General features: G+C 44.2%; 1 protein-coding gene across 1 annotated transcript in view; it reads right to left on the bottom strand.

The window, feature by feature from the left end:
• CHAT (choline O-acetyltransferase) overlaps positions 1-16,717 on the bottom strand; it is a 105,896-nt gene that overhangs the window by 69,682 nt on the left and 19,497 nt on the right. Inside the window, exon 2 of the mRNA XM_066600416.1 lies at positions 12,669-12,772. Coding sequence (XP_066456513.1) covers positions 12,669-12,731 — 63 coding nt within the window. The 5' untranslated portion in view covers positions 12,732-12,772. The remainder of the gene's footprint in view (positions 1-12,668; positions 12,773-16,717) is intronic.

The following is a 16,717-nucleotide window of genomic DNA, read 5'->3' as shown; positions in this document are numbered from 1 at the left end:
TGGTGCGGTTTTGGCTGCGTCCATAGAGGTCTATGGACAAAAAAGCGCTGCGGAAACGACCAAAGAATGAACATGCTGCATCTTTTAAAACCGCGACGCAGTTGCATTTCCGCAGTGCGGCTGTGCGGAAAAAATCTGTCCTGTGAGAACAGCTTTTTGGCAAATCTCATTTGTGCTGCATTGCACTGCAAACGCAGCGGTTTTGCCGCAGTGCGGATATGCAACGGCAATCCGCGGCAAAACCGTGGCAAATCCGCCCTGTGTGACCCCAGCCTTAGACCGGGTTTACACGAGTGTACGCGTATTTTTGCACGTGGGCGTTGCGTTTTTGTGGAATGATTTATGCTTTCTTGAGCGCATATGGGCGTATTTTACTGTATTTCTTGTGCCCACAAGGCATATTCATTAGCAGAAACAGAGACACACTGATGCAAATGGCTGATTAGTGCCGCGTGTTCTTTTTCCAGCGCAATTACAGTGCAGTGTTTCACACATCTCCTTGCGTATTGAGCACATTCGCGCATCCTCCATTAACTTATGTGGGAATCTATGCACGCAGAAAAATAGTGCATGTCCTTTTTTTTGTTGCGCGACCGAAATGCATACAAAATCTGAAAATGTAATTGAACTTGTTGAAATGTTCTGTGTTCTCTGTGTATTGTGTGCGCAAATACGACTGTATAAAGCTGATTTAAAGCCAGTGTCACATGGGCTTAAGCGTGATTATGTATATATTTGCACAATGGGTGTTGCGTATTTGTGCATTTGCATGTTTACTGTACTTTTGTTTGTGCAAATTGTGCATGACCCCCCCCCCCCACACACACACACACAAGCATGCTCCCGTTCATTCAAATGTGCAATTAAGTTAATTAGTTCATGAACATTCCAAATATGATCCTGTGAACAAACCCACTGAAATCAACGGATTCTACTCACTGCGTATTGTATGCCCAAAATGCTGCACAAATACGTTCCTGTGACACCGGCCTTAAGTGCATTGGTACGTCCTATTTCTTATTTGTGAGTCTTTTCATGCAGACCAAAAACGTCCCTGTGCCGGTCCTCACAGGCCAGTAATGGGGTCATGTGCTGTTCATGGCCCACCATACACTACTGTGCGAGAGCCTTAGGGTGGCTTCACACGAGCTTTAGCACAAAAACTCTTGCCCCTGCATGACGTTTTTGCGCATAAACAAGGCTGTTGAGGTCGATTTGCACACACGTCTGCACATATTAGGGCTACTTCACATGGGCAAGATTCACTCTGGCAAAACGCAGAGAATAGAACCCATTGAATCCAACGGGTTCTCTCACATTGTGCGCTTTTGCGCACAAAATTTGTGCGAGTGACAATATACGTGACATGCTTTATTTTTGGTTGCATTTACGCACCCAAGGCACCATAGGAGTCTTTGTGCACAGGCCTGGCAGCGCAGAAGGGTGCGGTAGAATGATAACCCATGTATCTACGCCTATGCTCGTCTCCAGCAGCTCTTACTGTACTTTTTGCGCACGCATGGCCCTTTGACACACGCTTGACACTCCATTTCTGTGGAATTGATTGGCTATTAAACTCTAATGAGCTCCAACTTCTTTCCCCCCGTGCTTTGCGCAGTGTCACAACTTTCCTTTTGCGTACTTGTGCACCCGCCATTGACTTCTATGGGACGTTTGCTGAGCAAAACGCAGGAAAATAAAACAGGTCCTAATTTTTACCGTGTGCGTAAAATATAATAATTAGAACAAACCCATTTAAATCGCTGGATTCCTTTTCTTGTATTTAGTGTGTGAATATTTTCCACACACAAAAACACACGTGCAAACCTAGGCAGACGGCCGCGATTTGTCCGCGTGTGACTTCACAGAACAAATCGCGGCATATTCTTTTTCTGTGTGGGGCTCGCACAGAAATGTCACTCCCGGGCCGCTGACTCCGATCTGCGCATGAGCCAGCTGTACGGCAGATGGCACATCAGAGAGCCAGAGCCGCGGGAGCAGGTGAGAGACGCACTGGTCCCTTCCGGGTGCGTGGGTCGGGTCCCACTGTGAGAATTCTCGCAGCGGGATCAGATCCAGCCATCTGCAGGCGGCCTTAGGCTAGTCTCACACGGACTATCATGATTTTACTGTGAGCAAACTGCGGCAAAATTGCATCTTTTTTCCTGCTATTTTTGAGCGCCAGGGCTGCTTTTTCCTCACAAAATCATTTTCGAGCGCATTTTTATAGCATGATTTTGCCACGATTTTTTAGCAAAAGTCAATAGACTTTCTAATAGGTCCTGCTCTATCTTTCTGCATACTAGACAGCAAAGGCCACCATAGGAGTCTATAGGGGGGTGCAAATGTAAGCTCAAAATGCAAGAACATGCGCAATACGCTGCGCATCTGGACCTCATTAGGTTAAATAGCTTTTTAAATCAGAGCAGAGGTGTTTTGCATGTCATGTGATTAGACCCTGTGTGCGCAAAAAGTCTGTGCCGATACGCGTGCAAATTAACTTCATCAACTTTGTTCACTGCGCATATATGTTGCACAATTGCGCATGTGGTCATCTGAATAAGCTCTTAAATTTGTTCCAAATTTTGCTGCTTTCCAAGACACCCCCAATCAGCAAGTGATGTCCCAGCAATATGTCACCTGCCCCATGCTGATACCCCTTTAACACTAAGTCTACCTTCACACGGGCAGTAAACGCTGCAGAACCGCTATGGTACAAGGCATCTAACAAATCTCCTTCGCACCTTGCAGTTTTTTCTGCTGTGGAAAAGCATGAAATTTGAAACTCACAACGGCTTTGTAATCTGCACCATGGCTACTTATGTTGCAGAAGCTGAATATATCTGCTGCAGATTTTCTCCATAGAGATGAATGGGTAACATTAATTCCACACCAAAATTCGTAAATAGAGTAATGTTGTATTTTTTGCTAGTTTTCCGGTTTAGAAATGCACTGAATCTGCTTGAAAATCCAAGTATGTTGAAGTTTGAAAATAAAGTTTGCAGGTATGCCCTCAGCGCGGGAACTATCACAGAAACCCAAAACATTCCACAACAGAAAGTACGCACATAAAAACGCAACTATATATGCAAATTAACAAAAAACTCCATAAATCCCACACAGCTCGTTAACTCTGCAGAAACACAAAAGAAATTCCACAGCAGATTTTGCGCTGCTCAGACTTGTGTGAAGGAACCCGAAGGGGTTAAGATGGATTTTCACTCATAATGTATTGCTTAGAAACACCTATGATGTGCTGCTGGAGACTAGTTCTATCAATGCTGTGTGAGCTAGAAACCTCCTTCTAAATATATCCAGTGTTGTGTGGGAGCCATCAATCACCGGAGGGGCAGCTCGTTACTCCTGCTGCCAGAAGGCACCACTTTACATTCTGCAATTAGCTGGACTGTGGTAGTGGAGTCATCACATGATGCTGATGATGCTGTTACTTAGTTTATTGGCAGGGTGGATGAAGGGGTTATTTATAGGTATAGGAAGGTGCATTAAGTTGCATATTTGTCTTCTAAGGATAATAGACGTAATAGCATTATGATGAGTCAGTTTACAGAACACAACAGGAAGAAAGACGGGGTCGAAATAAACAGCTTTTATGTGTTCTGTTTGTTGCTGGATTGTTTAGTCCTTATGTACATGAAATCTGAGGCCCCACAGTGTACATCTGTATGTCTCCAACCTCATATGAAGGCACACGGAGGACTCCAAACATTATCTTTAATCTTCTGGCGTACAAAAGGTGCAGTCTTGGTACATACTTTTTACTGTACGCATTTCACGCGCACGGAAAGAAAATGCAGCATGCTCTACTTTTCTGCACACATGCTTACCAAATGTGTGCGCACAATGTGCAAGGAGATGCGCAATACACTGCGCAATTTAGTGGGAAAAAGAACACATCTGGAACTCATTAGGCTAAATAGCTGTTTAAATTGGAGCGTGGTTGTGTCCCGTGCACAAAAAAACATGCCCTTCAGACGAAAAAACTGCAGTAAAATACGCCAATACGCATGCAAAAAAACCTTATTCATAGCGCAAATACATTGCATTGAGGCATGTGCAATTTCGCATACGCCCATGTGAAGGAGGCCTTAGACTAGTGTATAAAACACCGATCCAAGGGCTTATTCAGACGACAGTATATCGGCCGCGTATTCACGCCGGCCGATATACGGCATCCCTCTCTGCAGGGGGAGGAGGCTGGAAGAGCCGGGAGCAGTGCTCTGAGCTCCCGCCCCCTCTCTGCCTCCTCTCCACCCCCTCTCCGCCCCTCTGCACTATTTGCAATGAGGGGAGGTGGGGCGGAGGAGAAGCTAATTCATACACCTTAGCGCCGCCCCCATCCTGCCTCCTCTTAGAGCTTCCACACACTACTAGAGCTTCCACACACACAGTGTTCTCATGGGGGACAGAAACTCCTTTCACATTACTACTGATGATTACAGGCTTCTGTCACACAGTTATAATGAAGGAGATGACAGCTCATCCTTCTGCCTGTATATTTATTTATCTACGTGAATGTAGAGGTAATGGTATTTACACTGTCCTGCCAGCAGGCAGAAATGGTATCAGCACCGCATTAGCTAGCAGCTATGCATCATGGAATTGTTTGAAAGTGAAAGTAACATGAAGTTGATGCCCGATAAGCATCAGGCTTATTCTGAGGCTGCACTGAATTAAAGACTGTACAATATACACCGGAGACCTCCAGAGTGTGACAGGCAATCAGGTTGCATTTTTAAGAAACTTCCACTCCTGGCGCTGCTCCTTCATATGGATTTGGTGGTAATGTTTTGAGGAGCTGAGGGAATCCGGTTTCCTTGTGGGATTTGCACATCATTATTTTTCCTACTTCCCACTGAGGTGGTTTATGCTGAGGAGTGCTGCTGTGACACGCTTTTGGAGGCAATCAGGTTGAGGGATGCAGGGATGGAAACAATATGTTTTCAGAGGAATCCTTTACATTTTTTCAGCAACATAGATGTGTGGGGGCTGTTTTTTTTTTTTGCCGGACAAATTGTATTTTTCATTGGTACCTTTTTGGGGTGCATACAACTTTTTCATCACTTTTAATACTGTTGGGTAGGATGAAAATAAAGCAGCAATTCTGGCATTTATCTGTTCTAATAGTGCTCACCGTGTGGGATAAATAATGTGTTCATGTTATTTTATGGATTGTTACGGATGAGGTGATAACACTTATGTATATTTTTCTTTACTTTTTAATTTTTCGTTATGAAAATAACAAACTGCTTCGCGGAAATTAGGCAATTATAAAAAACTAAAACATTTCTGAATTTTTATTAACTTTTATTTTAGTCCCAGTAGGAGACTTCAACATGCAATCCTCTAATCACTCATATAATACACTGCAGTATTTCAGTATTGCATTGTATTATGCATGTCAGTTCAAAAATAACAAGCAACCAATGATATCCTGCTATGATGGGGCTTCACAGGCTTTGGTACAAGGCATACCTGGGGCCACAATCATAGCAATCCTTCTGCACCCCTCAACTTCAAGGGGACAGGCTTTGGGACCTCAGTCCAGCTAACCACTCAGATGCCATGGACCTCATTGACTGTCACATCTAAATGGTTAAATAGCTATTAAAACAGGGTGTCAGCAATACAGTATAGTACAGTTTTAATAAGCAAGTGATGGCACAGGCAAGGCAGCCGCAGTGTTTTATTACAACAGCTCACCTGGCACATCAGAGCGTAGAAAGGGGTTAAACAAGAGTATATTCGGTGATCAGGTGCAGCCATAACAACATATTAGCCTTTACCTTACATGGAAACTGGTTATTACAATGTCTTTAATTTGGTGCTAATAGGAGCAGTCAGGCACCAAAGTATTAAATGGTTTAGATCAATTGGTAAGGGAACATTCTTCCTATATGAGGCATCTTAGGTCGGGGCGGATTCTGCAGCAGAAGAGCTGCGATCCATAGTGGAAACCAAATGCTTTGGTCGCGGATGTGTTCATTATTCCGTTTGGATGTACATGTATGGACAGCGTATTGTTCGCGTGGAAGAAAGATGGCAGACAGGGAATTACAACAGAGTAGGAGATCTCTCTCTGGTCCAGGCAGAATTCAGGCTTTTCTATACATTCTCATACCACATTCTGAGTGAAATTGCATATGGGCTGTGGGACGCATGCATGCATTGACAGTAATGGAGACCATCTGCGCAGAATCCACGCTAAAATAGAGCATGCTGCAATCTTTCTTTCGCTCGTGGAATGCACAATTGAAGGAAAATTTGAAAATACATGCCTTTCAATGCTGTTTTTTTTCCGTGGATCCTCCGTGCGTATGGCAATCATAGAATCTGCAAATCAAATCCGGTCATGTGAGACCGGCCTTGAGAGGAGTGCTCAGCAATCCTGACATGTATGTACATTTCCAATAAAGTAACAGTTCTGCGTTGTAATGTTCATCTGTTGCTCTGCCTAATAATGCAAAAATAAACTGAGCACTGGGTATATTTTCCTTGTTAGGTCGACTTCACATCCGTGGTGTGAGCACATTTATACACACGGTGGACGTATTTTTGGGCTCACCTCTGTGTGTTTTACTGTATTTTCTGTGCATGCATGTCCTGCATGTTTACATGTGCAGCAAAACATGCAAGCATGTTCTCATTGATTTCAACTGGCAATGAAGTTGAATTAGTTAAATATATGCAATGTTCGTGTGCAATACGCATGAAAATAATACATGCTGTGGTTTTTTTTGCGCGACTGAAATCAGCGGATTCTATTCACTGCGTATTGTACGCACAGATTTTGCATGTGCAATATGCTGTGCAAATACGTTTGTATAAATAAGCATAGGTGTACCACCAGGGGTCGCAGTGTGACCCGGCCCCTGTGCTCAGGGGGCCCCGAGGCCGTCCTCTGCCATACACATATGCGCATTCAGTGCATTACCGGTTGACAGCTCTGTCTGCAGCAACTGCACCGATCACGGGGCAGACAGTGCAGCCAGCCTGAGAGGAAGCAGAGAAGAGCAGGGGGAAGGAGGAGGGAGCCAGTCACACAGGCCGGCAGGGGGTGATGATGTCATCATGTGCTGCCTCCTGCTGGATGGTCTCTGCTGCGTCTGCCTGTCCTGCTGCTATCACATGGAGAAGTGGTCTGGGCCCTGGGATATGTGTATATGTGTGTCTGTATATGTGTATATAGTGTGTGTGTGTATATACTGTGTATATAGTGTGTGTATATAGTGTGAGCTGAACTTTTGTACCCGGGCCCTGAGCCTTTAGGTACGCCCCTGGGAATAAGTCCTTTAATGGGATGGGGTTGGCACTGGTTGGGCATTGTCAGAGTCATAGGGACGCACCATATTGACCTAGAGAATTGAAGGGTAACACACAGCTGTCCATTTATTTAGAGATTTCCAGGAGGGATAACAGAGGAACCCAACACAGACTTCTACAAAAAGATGCTTGAGAATTGTTATTTAGGGCAAATACAAATAGTCACTAAAACAGACATTATTAGTCGTGACAAGCCCTCTTTCTGTATTATTATTCCTTTCTTGTGACATTTCAGATTATCTTGTTCTCCCAAAAATGTTGAACTGCCACAAACTGCGGACTATCTGATGTACTGCAGAATCAAAGGAATTTTGCCGCTGTCGACATGATGCCGTATATCTGATATGTGAGAATGGCGGAACTAATTATCATCCTATTAAATTGTAAATGAGCGGCTGCAGCGAGCGTGGGACGGTTACTGCGCTGTGGGCGTTGTGTATGGTGGAGGAGGGGGCGGCTGATGTGCTCAAGAATGAAGCTGATTTTTGCTGTTTAAATGCTGCGCAGCGAGTTGTCGGCGTTCATCACAACAACGTTTCACCACTTTTTGGGGTGCACATTAAGCACAGACACTTGTTGCCTGAACTATTATGAAAGCTGTCAGCCCGTCAATAGCATCAGTATCTTTGGGTTTTGGTAAGGCATCAAATCAAACTTATATAGTGGGTAGACAAAAATATGGAAACACTGTACGAAATGCATGCCTTCAGTTACTTGGGATTATAAAACATATTTCAATAAAACATGTAGAGATCTATTTTAGGTGGGGGTAGTATGACATAGATGTTACTGGGTAGAAGTGAACATGTGTCCGAGCAACAAGGTTCCATTGGTCAGGGGCTTGAGCCACTAAGCTGCTGTTACCAGCTGACTCCCAAAACCCCCAGAGCAGGGCAAGAGGTGAAGTAAATACAAATTTGGTAAGAAAGCTCTCAGCCAAGCAGCGGTCAAAAGGGCAGCTCATGATTAAAATCCCATGCATTTCGTGTGGTATTTCCATATATTTGTTTACCCCTGTATGTTCAACTGATAAAACACATTCCTGCAGAGTGCGACAGATGTTTATTTAAGAGGGAATCCTTGGATCATGATGTAAAATGAGAGTATACAAGGGGCTGCTGATAAGTCTTTGGCTTTGTGTTCTTTTTTTGTTTCTATGGTAACGAATTATGTTACATCACATGAAACCCTTATGTGTCTAAAATATGTTTTCAAAATGTGTTTGTAGCTTATGGTAACAGTGGACTAGGCATGTGGGAAAACAAAATGGTGGAGTCTAAGGCGATATTTACAGCAAATAAGAGCAGAGGAGTGATAAAATCCTTGTTTCTGCAAGGAAAGTCAGCGAAGGATATTCATGGTGATATGTCGCAGACATTGGGGAATTAATGCCCTCCATATTCTATTAATGCCCTTCATATTCAGTTAAGAATTCAGTTGCCAAATTTAAAACGGGTCGCTTCAGCACCAATGATGAGGAATGTCCTGGACGTTGTTGTTCCGGAGATTGTTGATGCTGGGCACAACCTCATACTGGAGAATCGGCCAACTTCAGCTAAACGAATAGCAGACATCATGGGGATTTCTCGTGAACGTGTTTGTGTCATTATCCATGAACATTTGAACATGAAGAAGCTATCTGCAAAGTGGGTCCCTAAATGTTTGACAACAGATCAGAAAAGCGTGCGAGTGAAAACTTCCCAGTCCATTTGTCAGCATTTCCGGACTGATAAGAACTTCCTGGATCGACTGGTCACTATGGATGAGACCTGGATATATTTGTATGACCCTGAAACCAAGGAGCAGTCAAAAGAGTGGAGGCACAGTGGTTCTCCTCACCCAAAGAAGTTCAGGGCGCAAAAATCAGCCACTAAGCTGATGACGTCTGTGTTCTGGGATAAGGAGGGCATGCTGCTAGTGGACTACCTTCAAAATGGTTCCACCATCAATGCAAGGTATTACATTGAACTTTTGGACCAATTGAAGGCAGCTTTGAAGGCCAAAAGGCGTGACAAGCTGTCCAAAGGAATCTTTTTCCTGCAAGGCAACGCCTCCGCTCACACTGCACAAGCGACCACGGCAAAACTGGTGGAGCTAGGCTTCCAGCTGGTTGACCATCCACCTTATTCACTAGATCTAGCTCCCTCCGACTATTATCTGTTTCCAAACCTGAAGAAACACCTTAAGGGTACCAAATTTCACACCATTTCTGATGCCATGGCTGCTACGGATGACTGGTTTGAGGCACAACCGAAATCCTTCTTTTTGCAAGGCTTACAGAACTTGGAATACTGATGTAAGAAGTGTGCTGACATCAGTGGAGAGTATGTGGAATAAATGTAAAGTTTCATCTTCCTATCTCGTTTCTTTCTGGGTAAAGCCAAAGACTTACCAACAGCCCCTTGTATTTTAGGTAGAGACGGAAGATCGTGGACTCTACTGCTTTGGGTGATGCCATGGACAGTATATTAGGGGACTCGATGACTTGCGTTTCATCCCAACAGTGTTATTATCGAGAATGTTCACATTAGCAACATGAGGATTCCATTAACCCTTCAAGGCCTGGCCTTTTTTAGGCCTTCAGGGCAGAGAAGCTTTTTCATCTTTTTTTCCATAGCAACATTCCGGGAGCCACAACTTTTTATTTTTACATGGGCAAGCTTTTTGCAGGATAAGTTCAAGGGCTCAGCAATCTTTAGGGTTTTCAAAGAAATGAATGGAGGGATGGTGTACTTGCGTGACCTCCGCCCCATTCTCGGGATCGGTGGGGATCCCAGAGGCTGGATCCCCAACAAGTTATGACTTTTAACCTGTCCAGTGAATAGGTGAAAACTTGGAAAAACATGAAGTTACCAGAATACTCCATTAATATGCTTTGCCCATACATGCCCCTCCTACCATTACATTGTTTAAAAAGTGCTTTGTACTTGTAGATCTGGGGCTGCATTAATTCCACACCAGAGGGGAGAAGTTAGCTGTTCAGATTTTGGGGCTGAATATTAAACAGGAGAGCATAATCAACAATACTGTTTTGGAATATTGCACTGTGTGTGAAAGGTCCCTGAGGAGGAGGAGAAAAACACAGTATTGCAAATATTAAAGAGGTTGTCTAAGTAGTTTTTTTTGTAAAAACACCATTCATGATGCAGTAAAATAACAAACCGGCGTATACTCACCTCTCCCCACTCCCTGCATCTCCTGCACTGCTGCTTTGTCCTCTACTTCAGTTGTTTGTTAACCGGGTGCAGTCCTGCCTGTTTACAGGATGTCACAGGCTGCTGCAGCCAATAAGAGAGCTCAACTATCCATCGCTGAGCTGTGTCATTGGCTGCACCAGCCTGTAAACGTGACATCAGAAAGGAGATTCGGAGCTTCGGCAAAGCAGGGGGAGATGAGTTATATGCCGGTCAGTTATCTTACTGCATGGAGAACGTGGTTTTAACCATAAGAAATTACTTAAAACAGGCATTATATAGCAAAAAATGTAGGCTTTGACAAAAAACAGGACTTTGACAAAAAAGAGGACTTTTTCCAACTGAAATTAAAAATTTCCATTCAGTAATAAATTATCTTGAAGGGTTTGTTCAGCTGCCAGAGGATTTTAATAATCATAGGTGCAAATGTGGACATTTCCATATGGTGGTAGATTCCATTGGTGCGGATTTTGACATGGATTTCAGTGCGGATCCGCAGCAGACATCCCCTCTTTATTGAAAGGGTGCCATCAGTTGTGGATCCACTCCTAAATCTGCACCAACACTCAGATTTTGGTGCCACTTTCTGCTGTGGAATATCTGCACCATTTTCCGCTATGTGTGAACGAACTCTTTTCTGCGGCAACATGCTGCATGATCAAGAGCTGCACCCAATACTACAGGCATTGCTTTCTAAATGTGCTCAGAAACCACATGTAACAACATCTAAAAACTGACATTTTCCTTAAAAACAAACCATTTGCAGGTGTATATATACTGTGTGTTATATTGTAATTTATACAGTACATATACAGACACACGCATACACAGAAATGCATATACATGAACTCATACTCATAGTCCTAGGGCTTAAACACATAGGCGTGATTTTGTCCCATTTTGTGACCCTCAAAAACACAGCCACAAAATGGGATGAAACAAAACCATTCAGTTCTATGGTTTAATTTTCACTAACGGGATTCTCGCGTGTTAATATTACGTGTGAGAAATGATACGGCCAGACCAATCTTCCCACTATTTTTCAAACTTGTGTGCAATAGTGTGAAGTTTCAATAGTCAAAAAAAAAAAAAAAAACAGCAGTTCATGTGCTCCCCCCCCAACACCCCAACCCCTGCACCCCCATCTAGCAGTGTCTCTTCAGCCCCCAATCCCCAATAATCCCATCCAGCGCTGACACTCCAGCCCTCCAACTCCTGAACCACCATCCAGCACTGTCTCTCCAACCCCCCCAATCCCACACATCCCCACCCAGCACTGTCTCTCTAGACCATAATCTTCCATCTAACACTGTCTCTAGCCCCCCAATCCTCTGGGCCCCCTGGTTTAGGGGCTAGGTTGCAGTTGCGACCCCTGCAACCCCTATAGCTATGCCACTGGTTAGCCTGCAGCTCATGAATATCCAGTAGAGATGAGCGAACGTACTCGTAATGAGTACTTACGCACCCGAGTACCGCCATTTTCGAGTACTTCAGTACTCGGGCGTAAAGATTCGGGGGGCGCCGGGGGGCGGGGAGAGGCGCGGCGGTGCGGGGGGGAGCAGCGGGGAACAGGGGGAAGCCCTCTCTCTCTCCCTCTCCCCCCCACTCCCCACTGCTACCCCCCGTGCCGCCACGGCGCCCCCCGAATCTTTACGCGCGAGTACTGCTGTACTCGAAAATGGCGGTGCTCGGGTGCGTAAGTACTCGTAACGAGTACGTTCGCTCATCTCTAATATCCAGGACTACTTCAAGTACTCCTCTATATATGTGCTGCTATTGATAAGTTACATTTTTCTCCAGAACTGCTGCACAGATCCACGGCAGACATATAACTGTAATCAGGCTCTACCTTATGGTACAAAAAATAGTGACAGTCTCTTTAAACTTGCCTCTGCAAATTCATTTAACACTCTCCAGTGCCTCATCCTATAGCACACTACAGTAACCATGAATGCTAACAATCATGCTTTTGGTTGATTTTGGCTTGTGTTTTTTTTCTTTAATGATTGATGAAAACTCTGACTGTTATTTGACAGATGAAACTAGGAGACTGTTACAATAGAGTGTGTATAAGTAAAGGATATTGTTCTCTTCTTAATACTCAGACATGCAAAGCACCTCAGCGCCTCATACCTCTGCCTCCTCGCTGCCCTTACTTGCTGACATTTCAGGTGAGGCTTTCTTCAACACCGGCATTCTGTATGGTTTCACAATGCTGTTCTCTGCAGGAGTACAATCTGTTGGAGGAAAACACTTTGTAAGAGGATATTCTTCCTATTACAGAAATATTCAAACATTTCACAAATAATTGTATATAAACATTTTGCAGTGTTTTTGGTTGTTGATCCTTCCTCACGAATGGGCCACTGTTTCTACTGGTCATTGCCAATAGTCATATTTCTGGGTTTTTGTTGTTGTAGTAGGCTGAGGGCTCAGCCTACTATAGGCTTCTTGAATGCTGTATGCCGTAAAGATTACACATTGCTCCTGGGAACTTGCAGCCCATAGACTAACTCCAAAAAGGTGTCAAAGTATACTGATTGATTACTGGGACCCTCCTTTTTAATATGCTTTGCTTTGACCAAGGGGGAAAGGCTGTGACAACTAAGAGAAAGGGGCTTGGGGCTCTGTTATAACAACGGGAGGAGAGGGGGGAGCTCTGCTCTAATGAGAGGAATGCAAGAAGAATCTTACTGTGACCACACTGAAAAAGTATGGGGGGTCCTTCTGTGACCACTAACGAAAGAAAAAAAGGTAAACTGTGTTTTATCTGCCGTGGAATGGTATATGACCACCACCGGATGAAAGCTATACTTTGACTACTGAAGGACTCTACTTAATACTTGGCATTAAGAAGAAGATACTGCTGTTCCTACTGTAGACATGAGAGACAATTTGTGGTGATTACTGTTAGGAAGACATTGTAAGAGGGTAGGAAACCAATATGAACTATCAGTATACCAACTGCCCACCCGAGAACTTTGAATAGTTGACTGCTTGTAAGTTCATCATTGTCATGTGTTGTGTTGGTATGCTATTTGCCCTGTTGATCATGTCCTTGATCTCCTAATATGCACTTTATTTACAGGCCGTTGGTGGATAAATGTATATTGGCCACTGTGGTAATGAGGATGATGATGATTGTACACCGTACCTCTAAAGATCGTGGGTGAGTTTCCTGGCTCAATTATTGATTGTATGATTAGCCAGTTACACCAAACAAGTGATAATGATCATCATTTTCATATGTAAGTTGAAACAGGCATTTCCTGAAACAGAAACAGCTGTGTAGGGGGCTAAAAAGCAGGTGCTCTGGACTGATTAGTCACAACGTGAAATATTTGACTGCAACTGAAGGCAGTTTGTTCACCGAAGCCTGGAGAGCAGTACAATAATGAGTGTCAGCAGGTAACATTGAAGCATAGTGGAGAGGGTACAATAATGACTGTCTGCAGGCAGCAGTGAAGCATGGTGGAGAGCGGTACAATAATGAGTGTCTGCAGGCAGCAGTGAAGCTTGGTGGAGAGAGGCACAATAATGAGTGTCTGCAGGCAGCAGTAAAGCATGATGGAGAGCAGTACAATAATGAGTGTCAGCAGGTAACATTGAATCATGATGGAGAGCAGTACAATAAGGAGTGTCCTCAGGCAGCAGTGAAGCTTGGTGGAAATCTGTACAATAAGGAGTGTCTGCAGGCAGCAGTGAAGCTTGGTGGAAAGCTGTACAATAATGATTGTCTGCAGGCAGCAGTGAATCATGGTGGAGAGCGGTACAATAATGAGTGTCTGCAGGCAGCAGTGTAACATGATGGAGAGTGGTACAATAATGAGTGTCTGCAGGCAGCAGTGAAGCATGGTGGAGAGCGGTACAATAATGAGTGTCTGCAGGCAGCAGTGAAGCATGGTGGAGAGCGGTACAATAATGAGTGTCTGCAGGCAGCAGTGAAGCATGATGGAGAGCAGTACAATAATGAGCATCTGCAGGCAGCAGTGAAGCATGATGGAGAGCAGTACAATAATGAGTGTCCTCAGGCAGCAGTAAAGCTTGGTGGAAAGCTGTACAATAAGGAGTGTCTGCAGGCAGCAGTGAAGCATGGTGGAAAACTGTACAATAATGATTGTCTGCAAGCAGCAGTGAAGCATGGTGGAGAGCGGTACAATAATGAGCATCTGCAGGCAGCAGTGAAGCATGATGGAGAGCAGTACAATAATGAGTGTCCTCAGGCAGCAGTAAAGCTTGGTGGAAAGCTGTACAATAAGGAGTGTCTGCAGGCAGCAGTGAAGCATGGTGGAAAGCTGTACAATAATGATTGTCTGCAGGCAGCAGTGAAGCATGGTGCAAGGCAGTACAATAATGAGCGTCTATAGCCTATTATGCACATCATATGCTGTGGGTATGACTAAATACACAATCAATACACGTTACATGTGTATTTGCTGTGTACTGTGTATTATGCATGTTAAAAACCACACTTCATGGCTCCTGCAGAGCCACCTGCAGGAGCCATGACACTTTTGCACAGTACAATATTTCTGCAAATTTGAATGGTGTGCGGGACAAATTTCAGCCTCACAGCAGTCAGCTACAGATGCAGCAAAATTTAACCTGACCTTCACATGGGCGTATTTGCGCGTGCAATACACAATGGATAGGTTTGTTCACAAAAGCGTACTTTGCGTGCGTATTTTGTTTGTGCAATAAAAGTGTGTCGTATACTGGCCCAACTTCTCGAACGTCAGTCACCAATTCAAGTCAAGGAAAAAAATGGAGCGCGCACGGAGGACGTCTGCACGCACTGCATTTTTTTGCTGCCCATAAACTATGCCTTCCTTTTTTTCTGCAAGACAAAAAAACTGATGACGCATGAAATTTAAAAAATGGATGCACAAAACGCATTCGGATCTTACAGGATATAGTTGGGCCGTGTGCTATCTGTGGCATTACAGCATACGGCCCCAAAATAAGGTAGTATGCTGCAAGCCTAGGGAACCTTTCACATTGGATGGATTTATGTCGCAGGACGCGCCGTATCCTGCCAGAATTGCAGGCAGGTTTTAAGCCATTTTCAGTTCGGCATCAAAATCCACAGGTAGCCTTCAGATTTTGTTACGGAATTCACTGTAGCTTGCGGTGCGTTGTGCGGCCTATTTCATCCCTTGAGCTCATCCATACATATTATGGATCCATATGAAGGTCGGCTTCAAACGAACATATGCCCAAATACGCTTGCTTACACAATGTATTTGCGCAGTATACAAGGTAGATTTGCGCACGTGTCTGCGCATAGTACTGTACGTTTTGCGCACTCATGGCCAGTTCATATGCGTTAACGGGACATTCCCCCACTCTGACTTACAAGGCTGTTTAGCCCAATCGGGTGCAGATGTGTTCTATATTTCACGGAATTGTGCAGTGTATTGTGCACGCATCTTTGCACTTCCCATTGACTTCTGTGGGGCCCTCTGCTGAGCAAATGCGCAGAAAGACAGAGCAGGTACTATTTTTGAGGGGCACAATTGAAGTGCACACAAAAAATTATTTTAATGAGAGCGAACCCATTGACTTTATTTGGTTCTATTCTCTGTGTATTGCATGGTGCAAATATGTCCATGTGTAGCCACCCTTAAGCACAAAAAGGCTTGCCTCAGGACAATGTATTTGCGCACAAATGAGGTTGAGTTTCGCGAACATCTGCTCATATTACTGTACTGTTAGCACACGCGTGCAACACACCCCTTCTGTGGATTAAAAGGCTATTTAGCCCAATGAGGTCTAGATGTGTTTTTTTCCCCGCAGTTTTATGCATTGCTTCATGTGCAAAATAGACAGATCAGGACCCATTGATTTCAATGGGTTCGTTCTCACGAGTTTGTTGTACGTGTGCGTAAAACAGTAGGACCTGTTCTATCTTTCTGCATTTTGAACAGTAAATGCCCCCATAGACGTCTATAAGAGGTGTGCGCATACGCAAGGAGAAGCGTGAAACACTACGCAAAACCGCAAAAAAAAAGAACACATCTGGACCTGGTTAGCCTCATAGGCTTTTATTCCACGGAAGGGGTGTGTCACACACCTGTGAACGTACCTCATTCATGAGCAAATACATTGTGATGCGCCCTTATTCACCTTCCTCCTTATGTGTACGCTCATGGTGGTTTCTTTCAGTATGCAGCGGGTTCCCA

This window comes from Eleutherodactylus coqui, chromosome 4, assembly GCF_035609145.1.
Source record: "Eleutherodactylus coqui strain aEleCoq1 chromosome 4, aEleCoq1.hap1, whole genome shotgun sequence".
NCBI lineage: Eukaryota > Metazoa > Chordata > Amphibia > Anura > Eleutherodactylidae > Eleutherodactylus > Eleutherodactylus coqui.
The sequence above is the reverse complement of the archived record's forward strand: the minus strand, read 5'-3'. Positions and strand labels throughout refer to the sequence as shown.